This window comes from Micrasema longulum, unplaced genomic scaffold (assembly GCF_059751315.1).
Source record: "Micrasema longulum isolate JH-2025_06_02 unplaced genomic scaffold, ASM5975131v1 h1tg001265l, whole genome shotgun sequence".
Classification (NCBI taxonomy): Eukaryota; Metazoa; Arthropoda; class Insecta; order Trichoptera; family Brachycentridae; genus Micrasema; species Micrasema longulum.
In genome coordinates, this window is record NW_028278452.1 from 128,013 (window position 1) to 146,679 (window position 18,667).

The window sequence follows — 18,667 nt, forward strand, 5'->3', positions numbered from 1 at the left end:
ATTCGGTTATTAAATATTTTATAACCGATTTTATAACCGATTACCGTCACTTAGAAAAAATCATTGGATGAAGATGACCAAGATGACACTTCGCACATGCAAGAATATTGGGTAGCCTCTTCCCAAGCCAAGGGTAAACATCTTTTCCAACTGAAACCAAATGTAACAGAAAAGCCTTGGTTTTCCAAAGTGATTCTGAACAAGTTTGAGACATCCTCCATATGCAGAATGCGCATTGGGCACTGCTGCAATGGTTCTCACCTGTTCAGAATCCATGTCCGGGACTCTGCCATTTGCGAATGTCAGCTAGATGAGGAAGATTTAAACCATATTTTTTTTGGATGCCCCATAAATGATTGTTATCCTGATTTCCTATCCGACCTCTCTGATATTAATATCCCATTCCCTATTCATATTCTAACTCTCCTGTCCCCACCCAATAAACGTGTATTTAAAATCCTATGTAAATATCTAGTTGTAAATGGTGTAAAGCTGTAAATATGTTTTATTATTATATGTATATATTATATTTAATACTAACATACTAATTTGTACATATTATATTACTAACACATGTGTATATATATGTAAAAAAAATTAAAAAAAATACTCGACACTGGCCAGAATACCCGAGTTGAGATGTGAAAAGGCCATGAAAAAACGAAGAAGAAGATGACCAAGATGACGATTTTGAATATAAATATTTGTGTAGTATAAATAAATGTACCCTCTGTAGTTGTAAAAACTCGATTAAATGAACATATTATTTAAATAGTATCGATTTGATAATAGTGTTTCGAATAAAAAATCTGGGTCCCGATTACAATAAAAAGTTAACAAAGTTATCTTTGACTGTGTATAAAGAAAAACCGATATTTATGTACGAAAATGAGTATATTTGTATTAACCGTTGATGAATAAATAAATAATCTCCGGAGATGACTCAGATCAATTCTCAGATCAGTGGCTCATTTCCTTAAATGACTTAAGCTTTAGGTAGACATTGCGTCGTGATCGCAGAACAACGTCGGATTTGATCTTGAAAAGGTTTTGTAAACGCTTTATATTCCAGGTTTTTAAAAAAAAATAACCAACACAAGTACCAAAAGATACACTTTTGTACTTATTAAAAACTTACTTCAAAAAATTTGTTCTACGATCATGCTATCAAGCTAATAGCTTTATATGTGTATAATCTCTGCATTACCTGTAAAACCTTGCACATGAAAGTCTTCTTGTCAATTTACATTTATCTATATTTTATTACATTGTATATTATATAAATATAAATAATGTCAAGTATTTCAACCCCCTACAAGCCATGTTTAGTTAGAACTTACCAGTATGATCAAAATGTATATAATGGAAATTTAAAAAATGAGTGGTTACTGTGGATTTTTGACCACGGACAGAACGGTGAATGTTAACAGGTATAATGCGATCGCTCAAATCAACCAATGACAATGTCATAATCGCAGTCCTTCACTTTCAGACAACCCAAAATACCTTATATTTGTGTTTGAAATTTGGACATACCTAAGTATGAACTTAAATAATACTAACATCAAATGACCAGGAGGTATATTTTTTAATTGACAATTTAAGCTTGTAACCATAGAATTATGAATCTTGTAGCTGTTATCGGTACCCATTGTAATATCTAAATAAGAAAACAGGTTGAAAATTATATTTTATTAAGTAAGTATATCACACAGTTTTATTACTTTTTGTATTTATTTTAAAATTATTATATGCAATACATAAATAATAATAGGTATTCAATTAATTTATATTTTTCATTAAACTAAAACACAAAATACCAAAATACATTATTTACACCATAAAATGATTATTTTTTGAAAAAATATTTTTAATGACATATGTAAGAATGAAATGCATGTCATGGATGAGTTTTAAACAACATTTTAAGCAGCGAGTACAAACAGCTATGTATCATATTTTGGTGAACAGTTTTTCATATTATACTGACATTATTAAATAATATACGAGTACATGCAATTTCTGTAAATTACAGTATTAGTATTACAAGTCATTAATCGCCGTCAATTTTATTTTATACCTATTTCCTCAAACTGTCGGATGCATATCCATTAACTTTGGAAGGATTGTCTATTCTTATATTTTTAAAAACTGTCGAAGATGGCCATCGGAACCCAGATTGGCAAGATTCTGCTCTTGATGGTGTCCTTGAACTTTCACTTGCAGATTCCAGCTTTTCATAATTTGAATAACCATTTTTGACCGTATACTCATCGACGCGGGCTGATTTTATTTGAAGTTCCGCTTTTGACCTGTCTTTATATGCATTAAATCTTAATGTTTCGGAAGCATTGACCCCATTTTGAAGATTTTCTTTAGAATTTACAGATCGAACCCTACTATTTGGTGTTTTAGGGATTGATGTGAGTGATTCACTTCTTGAACTTGCATATCCTCCATTTCTGTCTCCATCATGGCCATTCAACATGAACAGTTTGTCAGAATTGTGATGCGAAATTTTTCCATTGTGAGATCGTTTCTTTACTTTTTTGTCCGAGAGAGAACTGGCTGATTCCGCTATATTTTGATTATCACTGAGTGAAAATTTAACAGACAACTGATTACTCCCATGATTTGTATATGAACTTTCAGGTTTGATTCTGTAGTCCTCTTGGCCATTGTAAAATAGTCCATTAATATTTCCATTGCTATTGCTGATTGTAAATTTGGATTCTTCTCTGTTTGCCACATCAGAAGCGGAAGCTTGTCGATGAATCGGATCGTGAAGATAGAATGTTTCTGATTGCTGTTTATTAGTTTCCACGGATTGCATGCTCTGGGCTCGGTGCAGCGATAATCGTAATGGCTTCTTAGGAGGAGCGGGCCGGGGTCTGTCAGAAGACTGATAATGTTTCTTATAATGGCCTTGAATAGAATTCGGTTCTGAAGTGTAATCTAAGATTTTCATTCTACTTCTTTTATATTTATCTTCTTCTAAACATAATGATGGTTCAGAATCACAATCTATCGACTTTACATTTTTAACATGGAGTTTTGACATCCGCCTGCTTGATTTATGTGCATTTTGAATAATTTTACCATCGATACGGTGATCAATATAATCTCTTTCTGGGTGGAAATCAATCTTTTGGTCGGAATTGTCCAACTTGGATAATTTTCTACTAAACATGGATGATTTTTGAGTGACATTGGAGGATTTATCTGGCTTTATTTTTTCAGAATTGTAATTATTGATATCGTCCTCAAATTTTGTTTCTCCCATTTGTTTTTTAGAACTTTTTTTGTTTCCATTTATACCTCGATCAAAATACTCTAATAAGGATTTTTTGTGTTCTCGTTTGTAGCATTTTAAAATATCCGAGTTATCATCACTTAAAGCTTTTGAAGAATATGCCAGATTCTTAGAATTTTTATAATTCTTATCAAAATAATGTTTTTGGTTATTTTTAATAATTTCTATAGCTGCGGAAGTTTCACTGTTGTAGTCGTAACCTGGATAATCTTTAGATTTGTGTACAGAGTGGTGTGAGAGTGATTGCCGAATTGTGTACGGTTTTATATCAATTTTTGAATTTTTATCTACATCGCTATGATGATCCAATGAATTAGAGCTTTTGGAAGGCTGTAAACTATAACGTGTATTATTAAGCTTACTACTTTTGTGATTGAAGTGAACATGGTTTGAAGAATAATGAGAATGGTTTGATTTTGGTGCATCACTGAGTTCTCCCATCGAGTAGCTGCTTTTGGAACCATTTGATTTGGGCGAGTGTCCCACAGCTATTTGGGTGCTTGAAACATTGGACTGATTCGACCGGGGCCTGATGATTGGTAAATTGGCACAAGCTTCAGCGGTGTCCTTTCCCCCTACTTCTAGACCGGGTATGTTGGCCACTATGGCAGTCACATCCGGTCCTTTCTGGAATACTTGGACATCAGCTTTGCTCTGATTTGGTTTTGGATTAGGTTCTGAAGTTATATTGATATTGGTGACATTTTTCTGCATGTTGACAGTAGAAGTCATTACATTATGCAGTTTTTGGATCTGTAACAAAGAATTCAAATTATCAAATAGTACCAAAATAGATTACTTAGATTTATTTACTGACAATTCGATGAAATTAAAACTTATATAAAAATATAAGTTATGGCCTAATTACTTAGGTATTATTATAATTTCTATTTTTACACCTAATGGTGCATAGGGCACTGTGTTGGTATATCAATGCTTTAGGCTCTAGTCCAAGGAAATGAAATATCGCAGAGTAAAAACACTTTTTAAAATATATTTTATTCATCAAGTCGGCAATCGAACGTGAGACTTCTTGCATGATAGTCAAACGCACTGAACTACGATGTGGACATTTTAAACATAATAACAAAATAAAGAAAATCATTGATATTATATTCAATGCTGGTAAATTATAAACAAGAAAAAATTGGATTGAAAAACAAACTAGATTGCAAGTCTTTACCAAGTCAACATAGATTATATTAATATTTTGTCTGATATTTCTGGATTATAATTAATAATATTAAATATATCTGTGTAGTAGGGATAACCCTCTAAGCTTCTATTTTAGATGGTTGTGAGCAGGTAGGAAAGAGAGGGTATGGAAGGAAGTTACGAAAAATACACCACAACACTCAACCAATCAATACAAAGACAACTTAAACAAATACAAACTAATGCCACTTTCGGACAAAGAGATTTTGAGTATTATTCAATTAAAATCTATAACTTACTTCCACTATCTATTAAAACAATAAGTAACGAGAAAATGTTTAAAAAGGCTATAAAAAAATGGATAGTGGAGCTAGGTAGAAGTAAAATGGATTGTCTCATTTGCCCAAACTAATATTGAATCAACTGCTCCACAAGTGTTTACCTTATGCTAGGTTTTTGTTATTTTTATTGTGCGTTTTGTAATATAAATAATATAGATGTATATATATACCTAGTTTTAAAAACAGTCTGAATATTTTGTTAATTATCTCTGTTTATTAAGTTAGTCTTCTTTGTTTATTCTCAAATGTAAAAACATTTCAAAAAAGTATATTGTTAAGTGTCCTCGGCACGGGTGAGGTCACATTATTTGTATTATTGTTTATAGTTAGTAAGAGTAAAATATGAATAAATAAATAAAATAAAATAAAAATTGAGAAAAAATCTTTTTTTGATTTTCTTCTTGCAATGGAGGAAATCGAACCCACGACGCTAGTTTCGGCCGTCTAACCAACTGCGCCACGGCACCTGTCAATTGTTTGTTGATCATTTCATTAGGATATGGGTATTTACTTCGGCTTCAGGATCTCGATTCCTCTCCAGGAGTTCAGCAACTTGTTCCTCCAAGTAGGTGATGCGGTGTGTGAGGCGGAGATTGTCACTGCGGAGTCCGTCTTTGGTCCTCCGAGCTTCTTCTGCCTGTTCTCTCAGGGAATTCAGTTCTGCTCGTAAGGATCCCATCTAAAACACCGAATCAATCAAAATGTGTCATTAAAAGAGGATAAGAACAAAAAAAAAACATTTTTAAAATTTAAAGAGATGTGAATTATTTCATTCATAACATCTCTTATTAGACGTTTTTGTCAGGTATCAGAATTATGATTTTTAGAAAAATTTAATGTTGTTTTTTAACAACAAACATTAAAGTAAAAATATTTTGATTTTAACCCCTTTTTATTTTTTTTATTAAAGGAATAATTTAGAAATTAATATAATCCTTTTTTGTAATTTTAACATTGTCTACATAAATCGAATACATATGGAGGTAATAAATAAGTATTTACGTCAAGTACTGTTTTGTGTTTGTGGAGGTATAAAGTGAAGTATGAGGGGGGTGGAAATTCGACAATTTACGCATGTTTTCAGCAAATAGACAACTATATAGACATTGAAAAGGGAGCACATAGTTGCTCCCAAACAGTCGGCAATTAAAAAAAAAAGTTTTTAGAAACGAAGTGTTTTTATTTGAATTATAAATTAAATTAGATATTTTTAATTAGAATAATTAATTTCTAAAACCTAAAGGTTTCTCAAAAGAGTATAAGAGGAATAACAATTTTTTTTTTATAAAAGCTTTTTACTTATTAAAGTTAGGCTCCCCTTGTAAAGTTTTTGTCGTTATTTTATATATTTTCATATGACAACGGCCGGTCACTCAAGTGTGACTTATACAGTGTGTGTTTGAGCTTGAGCTTGAGCTTGAACACACTGTATAATTAAATTATAAGCACAAAGTTAGTGCTTCAAATAAAAGTTTTACGTTTAACATTGTTTATGGTGTTATTGTATAGGTATATGTTATTACCATAAATTCTTATTATTTTCCTAATTTTACAATCGAAATTAATTTGAAGCAAAACAATCTTTCAAGAAGTTAACAATGAAATTTGTTGAATATTTATATTTTTCAACAATATGATTTTTTTATTTTTTTTATTCAGATAATAAATAAAAATACAATATTACAACTAATTACAACTTTTTACATTAATTAAATACATATATTTACATTAACGTTTCCCATTACAGAAAAGAAATAAACCATTCTTGTGTACATAATGGGGAGTGACATCTTACAATAGTTTTTTTTATTTTTAATTTTTTTTTTTTTTAATAAATTACAAAACTTAATTACAATTTAATTTAAATAAATTACAAAATTAAATTATAAACGATGTTTTAAATCAGTGTTAGGTACATAAAGAAGAATTATAAAAGTAACTTTTCACTTCTTTCTCAAATATATTGTATTCCTGACTGTACTATTTATTATCTTTGTTTATTTCATTAACGAAAACGATTCCTCTGTAAGTATAATAATGTTGTGCTGTAGTTGTTTTTAATTTGGAAATTAAGATATTACCACCTGTTCTAGGTCTAATTTGTTATTTAAGTCTAAATCTGTCATCATACAAAAGATAAAATAAAAGTAATTCACGTAAAAATCACTGGCAAAAGTTCGAAATGTTATTAGACGAGTAGAATGACATTTAAAAACAAATCATATTTTTTGAATACCTGTGCAAGAGCAGAATGATTGTGAGCCCTGTTTCCAGGTGAATCGAAGCCATCCAAAGGTCGGGACCTCAGGACTACCAACTGAGCAGGACTTGGAGATATGCTCAACAGACGACAGACGTCTTCTTTACTCTTGGAGAGAACCAGCTTCCCATTTACTTCTAGTAATCTGAAAAATAATGTAAAAAACTTCTTGTTATTTGATTTTTTCGAAACGTATATCGCGAAATGATTAAAATGTCTATTATCCGTAATTTAATGGCAATATAATCAAATTCAGTTTCTTTTAGCAACCATCCCGTCAATTTACCAATTTGAATAAACTCTGTTTCGAGTGTATAATATAATCGTCACATATTTAATTTTAAAACCATACCCTTTTTGACAGGTGTAAGTAATAAAAAAAGGAACATTTTGCTATCAATACCTGCGGTGCTATTCACATACAAAATATGCGAGATAAACGTGTTTCCTACGGCCGCGAGAGCGTTTGGAATATCACGCCTGGGGTGGTATTTTGAATCTTCTCTACCCCCTTAGAGAGTGATTTATTCGAAGATTTTTTTTAATGTGACGACACTCAGCTTCATATAATGGCCACACTGATGATAAGACGTCAAATGGTGTTTAAAACTGCTTCAAAAATGGATATAAAACTAATACGGTTTGGTCAATTCAACCTAATTAAGTATTTTGGGTAATGCTTAAGGTTGCAATAATGTTCTAAATTAAAATACCCGTCCATTATTTCCGGTTTACTTACCGTCAACGGACCAATCGGCAGAACTGACCGAGAAGTTGCCGAAGAGAACCTTTGGCGTCACATGCGAAGTAATTTAAGAATTACAAAAAATTTAAAACACCATAGCGTTGATAATACTGCAGTCATAAGAAAAAAGGGGTTAAATAATTATATAAAAATACGTATCTACTAAAAATACATCTATCTTCCTAAAATAACCACAACCTTATTATTTTCACTAATAAATGAGACTAAACGGCAAAAAGTCTTGAAGATTACTAAATATAAAAGGCTGTCCTGACTTATATAATTATTGAAGACTGATTAAAATACTTATTTTTTCTTCTATTTCGTTTTTAAAAACATCCGAAATTAATGCATCTACTTGTTTTCAATTATATGAAGGATCTGCTGGTAATTTCGAAGTTAATTGATTATAAGGTCGGCGTTACTAGTTTGAAAAACAGTAAATGGCCAGTAACGTCTATTTTATTTAGTTGAGTAGAATCAATTGGCATTTTAACACTAAAAAAGAAAGACGTTTACTTGATTATCAACAAAAAAAAATAGCGTTTCTAGCTAGAAACGTCTTTTCATTGAAGTAAAACATATTTTCTTGTATTTTTTTACTTTTCAGAAGATGAAAATTTACATTTTTAAATATATAACGTAAAATATATTAAAATTAATAAATAAAATCCGTTAGGACAAACAATAATACATACTGTCGCATAGTAATATACTTAATTTTTGTAGTATTTTTTACACGGCGAATTTTTCAATCTCCGAGTTACAAAATATTTATTTTCTCCGTTTTTTGTTTTACGAAGAAACGTCCTTCTTTCTTATGACGGCAGAAAACAAAAAAATAAAAAAATACCCTTTTTGCTTTGTATAAAAGTCAAATAAAAAAACATGATTCTTCTAGACGTGGGTAAGACCCTGTCACCGAGAGGATACGTGTCACTTGATCTGCATCACCAAAGTGACCGTTAAGTAGTTCAATTGAACGAATGTGTCTTTTGCTCATTCGGCTCATCTAGGTCATCATATATCCGCATCTTACGTATCATCGTGTCATTTGTGTCTCCATATCTTTCGTGTCTTTCATGTATCTAGTTCGTTTCTTTCTTTCGTTCGCTTGAGCCAAATGCGTACGAGCGGTGAATTAAACAAATCATTCTAAACCTTTAGCTGGTTTGTCAGCATGATTTTCTTTATAGATTTGATAAGATTGTTCTTTAGATATTATAATACCACAAACCAGTAGAAAACAGATAAATTATTTTATTTATTATAGAAAGTTATATTTTAGGCTAGGTTTATTTATTTTTTATTTACAAAAGTAAAAACAATTAATTTTTAAAATCCCTTTACATTTTACATCGGGTTTACATAAAAAAAGGTTTTTATGTTTTTAACGTGTGCAGTTATAATATATATTATAAAATAAACTAACGCAAATGAAAAAAAATATACCCAAATGAAGTTTTAAAAAAAACATTAATCGGCCTCTAGCACAAAATAAATAACTGACCTAATAAGTTATTCCACAATTAGGTTGTTATTTTTTACATTGTTTCATTTGTAATTATTTTTTAATGTTATATCGTCCGATTGGACTGTTATTCTGAAATTGATATATTTTAATCACTATTTATTTAAAGTTGCTTTATATTTTTGAATGTTAATTATTATGGTTTAACACGGGCATAGCCTAAAAAGCCATTATTAGGTTAGTGAATATGTTTTTTTTTTTATAATGAATTAATAAATAAATAAAATTGTTTCTGTAATTATTTATACTGAACAGAAAAATATATAATCTCATAAACTCGAGTGAACAAACTAACCTCTTGTTCACATTAGAGGGCATTCATGAAATACGAATACGTAATGTTTTCATCTCAACGTAAATAATAATTCATAAAATAGCATTTTTATCGCGACATTTCATAAATAGTGTCGATTAAATTTCAAGTGCGGCGCGCGGCACGATAAAGGAACAAAGAACAAAGCAGCCAGTATATACATTTAGGTACCTACTATAGATACAGAGTGTTTATGTAGGTACCTAATCTACCTACTAACCACAGAGAGATAGCTAGAGCTAGAGATCCATATAAGACACGAAGATATGAAAGATCCAAATGACACGAAGAGACAAATGACACAAAGAGCCATTTAGTTCGCGAACTAACTGACCGAGATGAAAGAAATATGTCTCTAGTTCAATGTTTCTGACCTTGTCAGTATGACAGGGTCGTTCGCGAACTACACGCCTCTAGAATCTTCCTCATTTACACGTCAGATGTAGGCAATTCGTAATACGAGATGTTTAACAAATTTCAGCGAACAGGCGCCAAATAACAAATATCATTTTAATATTCTAAAAGCTCATATTTTGTGAGAAATTTCCAAGTACCTTCTTATGTGCCAATTAATTATCAACGTAGTCATCTTTATTCTTTATTTATAAAAACAAATGTATGTATGTTTGTCCTCTATAAACTCAATAACTACTGGACCAATTTACATGCGATTTTTTGCAAAATCTTTAGTATGTTCATCAGAAAAAAGTTAGGAGCGAATACGTGTTTTTCATCGAACTTCCAGGGTTGCATTCGACTAAATTGCACATTCCAAAAAATCAGAGAGTGTTGTGTTTTGGTATTTCAAAAAAGTTAATATTTTAACGTTTATAAACATAAATTATTTTTATTTATTTATTTTATTAGGTAAACAAACAGTATGTACATATATATTACAATTTTTTTGTATATTAGTGTAAGAAACTCATGCACACACCAAAAAAATTGTTTACACTTAATACAATAATTTTAATTATGTTCAATATAATAAATGTAAAAGAAACGAAATGAAAAAATATTTATATAATAATAATAATAAAGTTAAAAGTCGGCTTCTCTCAAAATTTCTATAATTTTTGACCTAAATTTATATACATTGTCACAAAAAATATCAGCCTCGGTAAATATATTGTTATATTGGTCGCATATTCTAGGTATTGTAGATTGTTTAAAATAGTTTGTTGACGCGTTTTCAGTGTGAAACAAAAGATTTTGTCTAGTCGGTCTAAATGGCACACGGAAGGGAAGTCTTTTTGGAATGGAAGGAAATTTTTTTAATGGATACTGAAATGGTTAATTTGCTTACAATTTCTTAATTTCTACATATAGTTGTTTCCTCATCTGCACTGCAGAATCTACATCTAGAAGTTTAGGAAAGGTTGATTCTAGCAAGGCGTTTGTTCAATCTGCAGTGCCCTGTAAAGGCTCTACGCTGCCTCTTGTATGTTCAATAGACCATATTTTTTACATGATTTAAAATGGTGTTTTCACACCAGAATATTTCGCAGTCCCTGGACTGGCACCTGAAGCGTAAGACTGATCACCTTACCTTCATGTAACAAAAATAATCAAGGTACGCTGCGATTGGTGCACCGATGCAGTGCCCTATGTACCATTAGGTGCGGAAAGGGAATGATGATGATGATGATGATGATGTTAATGATTTTGCCTATGAATTAGGAGGAAAAATTACAAAAACATTCTAATATTCAATAACCCGCAACAACGTACTGATAAAAATCGGATAAGTTAGAAGTTTAGACAAAGGCTGGAATCTAAAAAATAAGAAGATTTAAGCAATAGGGAAATATCACATACTACGATTACCGATAAAAATATATGAAATGGATTTAGAATAATAAATTGTACTTTCAAAATCAATATGGATATTGCGGAGAAATGTTTTCATACATAAATGTAAAAAAGAAATTAAATAAAAATATGTTAGTAGAAAAATGCGATGAGTTTGGCCTTGGTTGTTGTGACGTCAAGATTCATGAAATCGTTCTACACAAATTTCAATGGCAGGAACAAATAAACATGAATCGTGACGTATTAGGGGCATGGCCAATGGAATCACCGGTTTTGCGGGAATTCAAAATTACAAATTAAAAGTATTTTTTATACTACTAATAAATAATTGACAATTTTTTTTTTTTTTTACTGGACAGTATTTCATAGACCTTTATTACTTTAAAAATGTATTAAAAAGAAACGTGATACTTCCCTATTTGACTAACTACACAATTGTTTAAACATGTTTCAGGTTTTCGAAATGGGGAAAGAAAATTATGACCACCCAGTTCGTATAAATTGTAACAATAATGATATTTTGTCTTTTGGCAACAATACAATGTACTGTGCCAAATATTATTTATGCATTTACCTACAGTATAATATTTTATTTACTGAATATTCTACATATATTTTTTTATTTATTTATTTACAATTTTAAAAAACACGTTAGGGTTACATTAGAAATTTAATATTGTCTAGTCATTTTATGTCTCGTCTAGTCTAGTTGTTCAGTCATCATGTGCTTTTTCAGATTGATTTTAAATTTGTCTCCAGTAAAAGTTTTCAAGTAGTAAGGTAAGTCGTTGTAGTGTTTAATTCCATTATGTAGTATTTTTGACTGTCCTGTGTTTGTCTTTGCTTTTTCAATATGGTAGTGTTGTTGTTGTCTGGTGTTATATTTGTGTATGTCAGCATTTTCGACTAATTATGTCGTCATCTTGTATGTTTTCCAGTGTTATTTTGAGCACAATTTTTAAAGTCTCAATTTTAGTCAAGTAGTTTATGTCAAATTGGTGTGTTTTTTTGTACAGTTCAGTCGTAGAGGTCAGGTAGGGTAGGTTGTATGTTAGTTTAAGAATGATATTTTGTTGTCTTTTATATATACATACATATATACATATATGCATCACAACAGGCCAGGAGTCCAATCGCAGTGGTGAATTACATCACAGAACACCCAGGCTTGAGAAAAATTGCATTTAATTTTTATGTCCTTACCGGGTATCGAACCCAAAACCTTCCGTGTGGGAGTGAAGCGTCTTGAGCACCAAACCACGTAGGTTGCCTAGCCACCATTATGCATATATTTTAAACTTTTTAAATGTTATTCGCCAAAAAACCTTGTAAAATGTATTCCTCGGCACGGGATTTCCCAGTGAGGAATACATTATAACCAAATCATGTAAATTTTTCATCAATAAATTACTTAATAAATAAAAATAAATTATACAAAAATTAAGGTAAAATATACCTCGCTTAAAAATATTTATTTATACATTCGGACTTCATTAATTTGTCACCATTTTTTTAAATGTCGGTCATTTAAAAAAATAAATTATTAGTTTGTGATTTTATACGTTTAAAAAATATTTATCTTTGTACGTCCAATAAAGTCAAATTTACCCCATGCAATTCTGCCAGTGTTTGTCCCAAGCTTTCCAACGTTGAGTCATACTTGGCCAGAGCGAAAAAGTATGTACGTTAAATACCAAAAGCGCTTAGTCCGTTTCGGTGGTACGCAGCCTTAATATAGCTTAAATACTAAAATGTATATATTTTTCGTTTTAATAGAAAATAACTAATGTGGACAAAATACGATTTGAAGTGTAGCTCCACATATATTCTAGCGCATTGTTTACGTATGCTATCGCAGAAAAAATAAGTGATTATTCTACGTATAATGCATTTTTGTATTAACCTTACAACAGCGCCTAACCTGTAAACTTGTTGCCGGCCAATTTGAAGCACTTAAACACGAAAAGGCGGGAGTCAGAGAGCGTAGATCCGGTGTGGCCGACTTGGCAATCTACCTAAGTCAGTACCTACCCAAGACAGTATCAGGCAGGTACCGGGAGACCGATTTTAATTTGCTTTCGACAAGCAATACAATATCCTGCTATTGTATTCGCACGGAGGGAAAGGAAGTGATGAAAAATAAATATCGATCATTCTTCAAACGTTTGGTGCCTTTTAAAGTTTGAAAATAGTGTATTCGATCCAAATATTTTTTAAAATTGAAACATTTAAAAATAATCCCTGACGTGTTGCCATCTTTAATAATGAATATAATTTTAATACTGTTTAAAAAACATATTTTTGCATACAAAACTTACTGTATTTTTAAAAATAAATATCTTTTGTCTGGTTAGTCAAAAAAGTACTGAAATTTAAATCGCCTATAAGACGGCAATGTACTAGGTGCGCAACTAAGTTTTCGGGTTTTTTATGAATAAAAAATTGCGAATTTGAAGACAAATAAAAATAAATATATTAAAAGTATCGCCCCTCACTAGCTATACATTAGTGCCATCTCTCTGGCAATACATAAATACCGTGGCGATAAAATTATGCGTCTTCAGACCGAAACCATTCATTCAACTAATTTTGAACTTCTCCGAAATTGGCCAAGTGTAGCCCAGCTAAGCCATGGGCCATCGACCGGAACAAGGGGTCAGATCTGGTGAATATGGCGGGACGATAGCAGATACCATTTCAATGTTTTGATGGTGTCCTGGACGGTGGAAGTGCGATTGCACGGAGCGTTGTCGTGCTCCAATATCACTCGATCGTGTCTCGTGTCCCATTCTGGCCATTTTTCGAGCAATGCATGATTAAAATTGGTTAGTTATTTTCGGTAGCGATGCCAATTGGCAGTTTCACCCATTTTTAGCAGCTCATAGTACAAGATTCCTTTCTGATACCACCAAACGCAGAGCATTGTCTTTTCCGGAGCGATTTGACCCTGCCGTCGATGTAAGTGGTTTGCCAGATGAAAGCCACAATTTTTTGCATTTAGGATTCTCGAAATATCTCAATACTTTTCATCGCCAGTAATAATTCTACGCAGGGAACTCTTTCTTTTATGCCGCAATAGCAAAATTTCGGAAGTAGCTCTTCGATTTTCCATATGTCTCTTAAGCAACTCATGCGGTACCCATTTTCCTTCCTTTTGAACTTTTCCCATGGAATGCAAACATTCGGAAATACCTTGTCGAGTCATGTCTAATGCCTCTGCAAGTTAATCTAATGTTTGCGTATAACTTTCATCCAATAACGCTGCAGATCAGCGTCCTCAATTGTTTTTGGTCTTCTGGAGGGCACCTTGTTCTTAGTGTCTAAATAGCCTCTTCTGAAGCGTTTAAACCAATATTTTAAGGTAAATTTTGATGATGCATGTTTGCCGTAGACCTCCTTAAGGAAACGACATGCTTCAGCTCCATTTTTTTAAATGTTAAAGCAGAAAAGCAAAATTTCCCGCAAATGCTGTTTATTGAGCACAAAATACGACATCTTCGTTGTTAAAATAAATATTTTCGCATTGCGATATGTGTTGGTATTACGACTGATTATTGTTGGTAGCTGTTTATCCAATAAAACGAACACAATTTCTGACATGTATGTTCACTATATGTGTCGCTAGTGCCACCTTTGTGTGAACTCCGGTAACTTAGTTGCGCACATAAAAAATGGAAAAATATTTTCAGGCGTTATCTAATTCGAATTGCATCCACATCAACAAAAGTTTAAGCTCTTTAACTTCACGAAAATCAACAAATAGAGGAATTGAAGAAATACGGATGTTCAAACATAGGCAAACCGGTGAATGTTACAGTGTATAAACTGGCCACTTAAACCAGCCAATGACAGGTCATAATCCCTGTAATCTATTTGTATTTTTATTTATTTTTTATCATAAATATAAAATTAAACATTTATAGTAAGTTGCTTTGACTGTCCAAATAGGTTTTTTTAACCCCATTCAAAGAGAGTCAAAATATAAAAACAGTAATCAATACATAGAAAAAACAAATTCAAAACAATATTAAAAAAGACATATTAAAAAAAAAAAGTAAACAACACAGAAAAGACATATTTAAAAATATAGTAAATGACATAGAAAAAGATATAGTAAAAAACATAGTAAAAAGTAATTAGGATCTCCAAAATTACCAAAAAAACACATATAATTACAATTCAAATACTAACACGTGTTGGCCATTTAACAGCAACATTAACCCCTCAGACTCTCCGCGACCAATTTCACTAAAGTAACATCTTTCGCTTGTGGTTCTTACAACATTTCAATGGTTCTGTATTAATTGCCTAGACTTCCATGTTGTCTCCTCTAAAATGTTCTTCATCTCTGTTGTAACACGAAAAGCGATCACTTCAACCAGTCAATGACAGCAAATGCCCGAAGTTCCGTATTCCTTTCTTAAAACGTTTTCCCTCTTTGTTGCAGTAAATGTTAACATATAAATATTTTTCTCGCTTTTTAAATTTACAATAAATAGTTCAACATCGAATTAAAATCTTATTTTCAAAACGTTTAATCAGAAATATCGTATAATGATTATCAGCGTTACTCTTTCTTTTGTTAATTCACACGATTTAGTCAATCTTACGAAAAGTGCCTAATTCTAATACTCTCTCCACCATAAAATGTTAACAATAAAATTATCGACTCATTGTTTTTGTAGATATACCGCAATTCTCAATACATTTATTTTCACACAAAAACTAGGCATCCAAAATAAAAAGCCACTAAATCGTATTAAATTGGTGTGTGACTTGTACAAACTTTCGTTTTCTAGAATCCTACAGGTTTCCAGAGGTGACGGTTTCAGTTTTCTAGTCATTGTTTTTGTGGGAGTAAATAGGCATATTCCATTCAGACATTTGCACTCGCAATATTGTTTTAATGAGGTTTTTTAAGACAGTGAAAGCTGTTGTGTCAGATAATCGCAGATTTACCTGTGTATTTTTTATAAACATGACATTTCCGGAAATCTAAACGAAGTTGCCTCATCTTTGTACGTTATTATCTAGTACAAATTATTTTGTATTGCAGCAATAATTAGAGTGGATTTGTAGACTTGCGATGCATGCAAGTAGATTCAAATGTATTTGAGTGTTAACATAATTTGTGTCTTTATTTTCCAAATTTATCAATGAGCACCAAAATTAAAACGAAATGGTAAAGGTCATACGTCGTTCGAAAGAACATCTTCTACTCTTCAAGATTTTGTGTTTGATTTTACGTTACATATATTATTTTATTACAAGCCTTTAAAATGGAATGACAAGTAGACGAAAGTGAAAATTCTCAACGCCTCCTTCTGTTTGCGTTCTATCGGGGAAATAATGCTATCAAAGCTGCTCCCGATATTTGCGCAGGGTAAAATGGACATGCTATGAACGACAGGACATCTCGTCGGTGGTTTTTGCGTTTCAAAGACGGTAATTTAAACTTGAAAGACATGGAGCGTTCCGGACGACCAGCGGACTTCGATGAGGACCGTTAAACCATACGAGTATTATTCACGAAGATTTCCTTCACACCACCGCACCGTAGAATTATAGCCGCATGACTGTATAACGCCATCTTAAATCATCCTACCATCTTTGAAACGCAAAAAAACCTCTACGAGCTGTCCTTTCATTCATAGAATCTTTACCGTACACTGCGTGAAAATTCATTTTGATTATGTTAAAATAAAAATCCGTTTGCCTACCACGCAATAGGTCTCGGGTTCGATTCCCGACATTGCTGGCTTTGGCACCTGAAGTATAAGTTTACGGTGAAACCAAAATGACATAAACAGACTATAACGACAGCAAATTAAATATTGAAGCTAGTATATGACCTCCCATATCTAACACCAACTAAATACCCCTTTAAAAAACTAAATAATTCAATGTTCATGAATTTTATTATCTTTAAAATTTATCAAAAGTTAGCCACAGACATCATTGTAGACAATGAACTAAAACAAGAAAGAAAAAAATTATAAATGGACATAAATACAAGAATATCGTAACAATATCTCATACAAAATTCCAAAACGAGATAAGGAAAACCAAGACTAATAAATCAGGGACTGAAATTATACAATAAACTACCGGACAAAACTAATACCCGTATGCAGAGACAAAACTTAAGGTAAGGAAAGTAAATTCTAATTTCAAATGCAGAGAATAACCCAAAGGTGAAGACAATAGAATGTACTTTCCTCACCTTAAGGTTTGTCTCTGCACACGGGTATAAAAAGCCTCAGACAAACTTTTCAAAAGATGTAAAAAATATTATTATCAACAACAGAGTGTGAATATTTTTTTTTTGTAAAATAAATGCAATAATTCGTAAGGGTTAATAAATAATTTTTCAAATAATAATGAATAAAAAAAAATATTACCTTACCTTCAAACAATGTTTTTTAAGGATAAGTTGTAGTTGATGTATTCATGTAATGCGCTATGTAATATTGTGTGCGGAAAGGGATCTATGATAAAAATAAATTTAACTTTGTTATAAACATTCATATTCTCTCTCAAAAAAATTATCTTTCTCCGTCAATATTTATAAACTCCCTAGGGGATAAAATACAGTACTTGTCTGGAAACATTACTTAATATATTGATGACAAAATGTAAAACAGAATATTTTAACTAAGAATTATTGGTGAATAACTAGTACAGCTTATGCTTCCATTAATCGCGGCGTGTAATAAAGCTTTAGAATAACTTACAAGATGTTATAGGTAACCTACCTACCTACATACAATTTTTATTCCATCTCTAAAACTGTGTTTCATACGCTGAAAAAGTAGGTAGGTACTTAGCACTTTAATCTTATTACGGATAAATCAGGGGAAATAAACAGGTTCCTCGTTGACTTAATAATCACACGTATTCCTTAGGACGAGTACGGTCAGTATAACGGAACATGTCTGTGTTGTAAGAGTATCATTTAAAACGGAGATATTATGTAGGTCTTTTTTTGCATTCTCCCCCGCCCTTCTACTATATGATTAGAAGCTATAAAATCACAATCACTCGATCTAAGTGAACTCTATTTTATTTTATTTTATTTATTTATTTATTTACACCTCTTATCAAAAATACAATTTTACGTTCACTTTGCCCAGCTAATAAAGGTACATACCCCGTTCTAAGCTAGGCAATTACATTCTAATATATGATAATAGTTAA

General features: G+C 31.6%; 1 protein-coding gene across 1 annotated transcript in view; it reads right to left on the reverse strand.

Annotated features, from left to right (window-relative positions):
• Window positions 1-1,867: 1,867 nt before the first annotated feature.
• Window positions 1,868-18,667, reverse strand: part of sprt (PDZ domain-containing protein sprite) — a 156,484-nt gene continuing 139,684 nt past the window's right edge. Inside the window, exons 9-11 of the mRNA XM_088234664.1 lie at window positions 7,046-7,214; window positions 5,321-5,488; window positions 1,868-4,066 (exon numbers count right to left, since the gene is read on the reverse strand). Coding sequence (XP_088090790.1) covers window positions 2,081-4,066; window positions 5,321-5,488; window positions 7,046-7,214 — 2,323 coding nt within the window. The 3' untranslated portion in view covers window positions 1,868-2,080. The remainder of the gene's footprint in view (window positions 4,067-5,320; window positions 5,489-7,045; window positions 7,215-18,667) is intronic.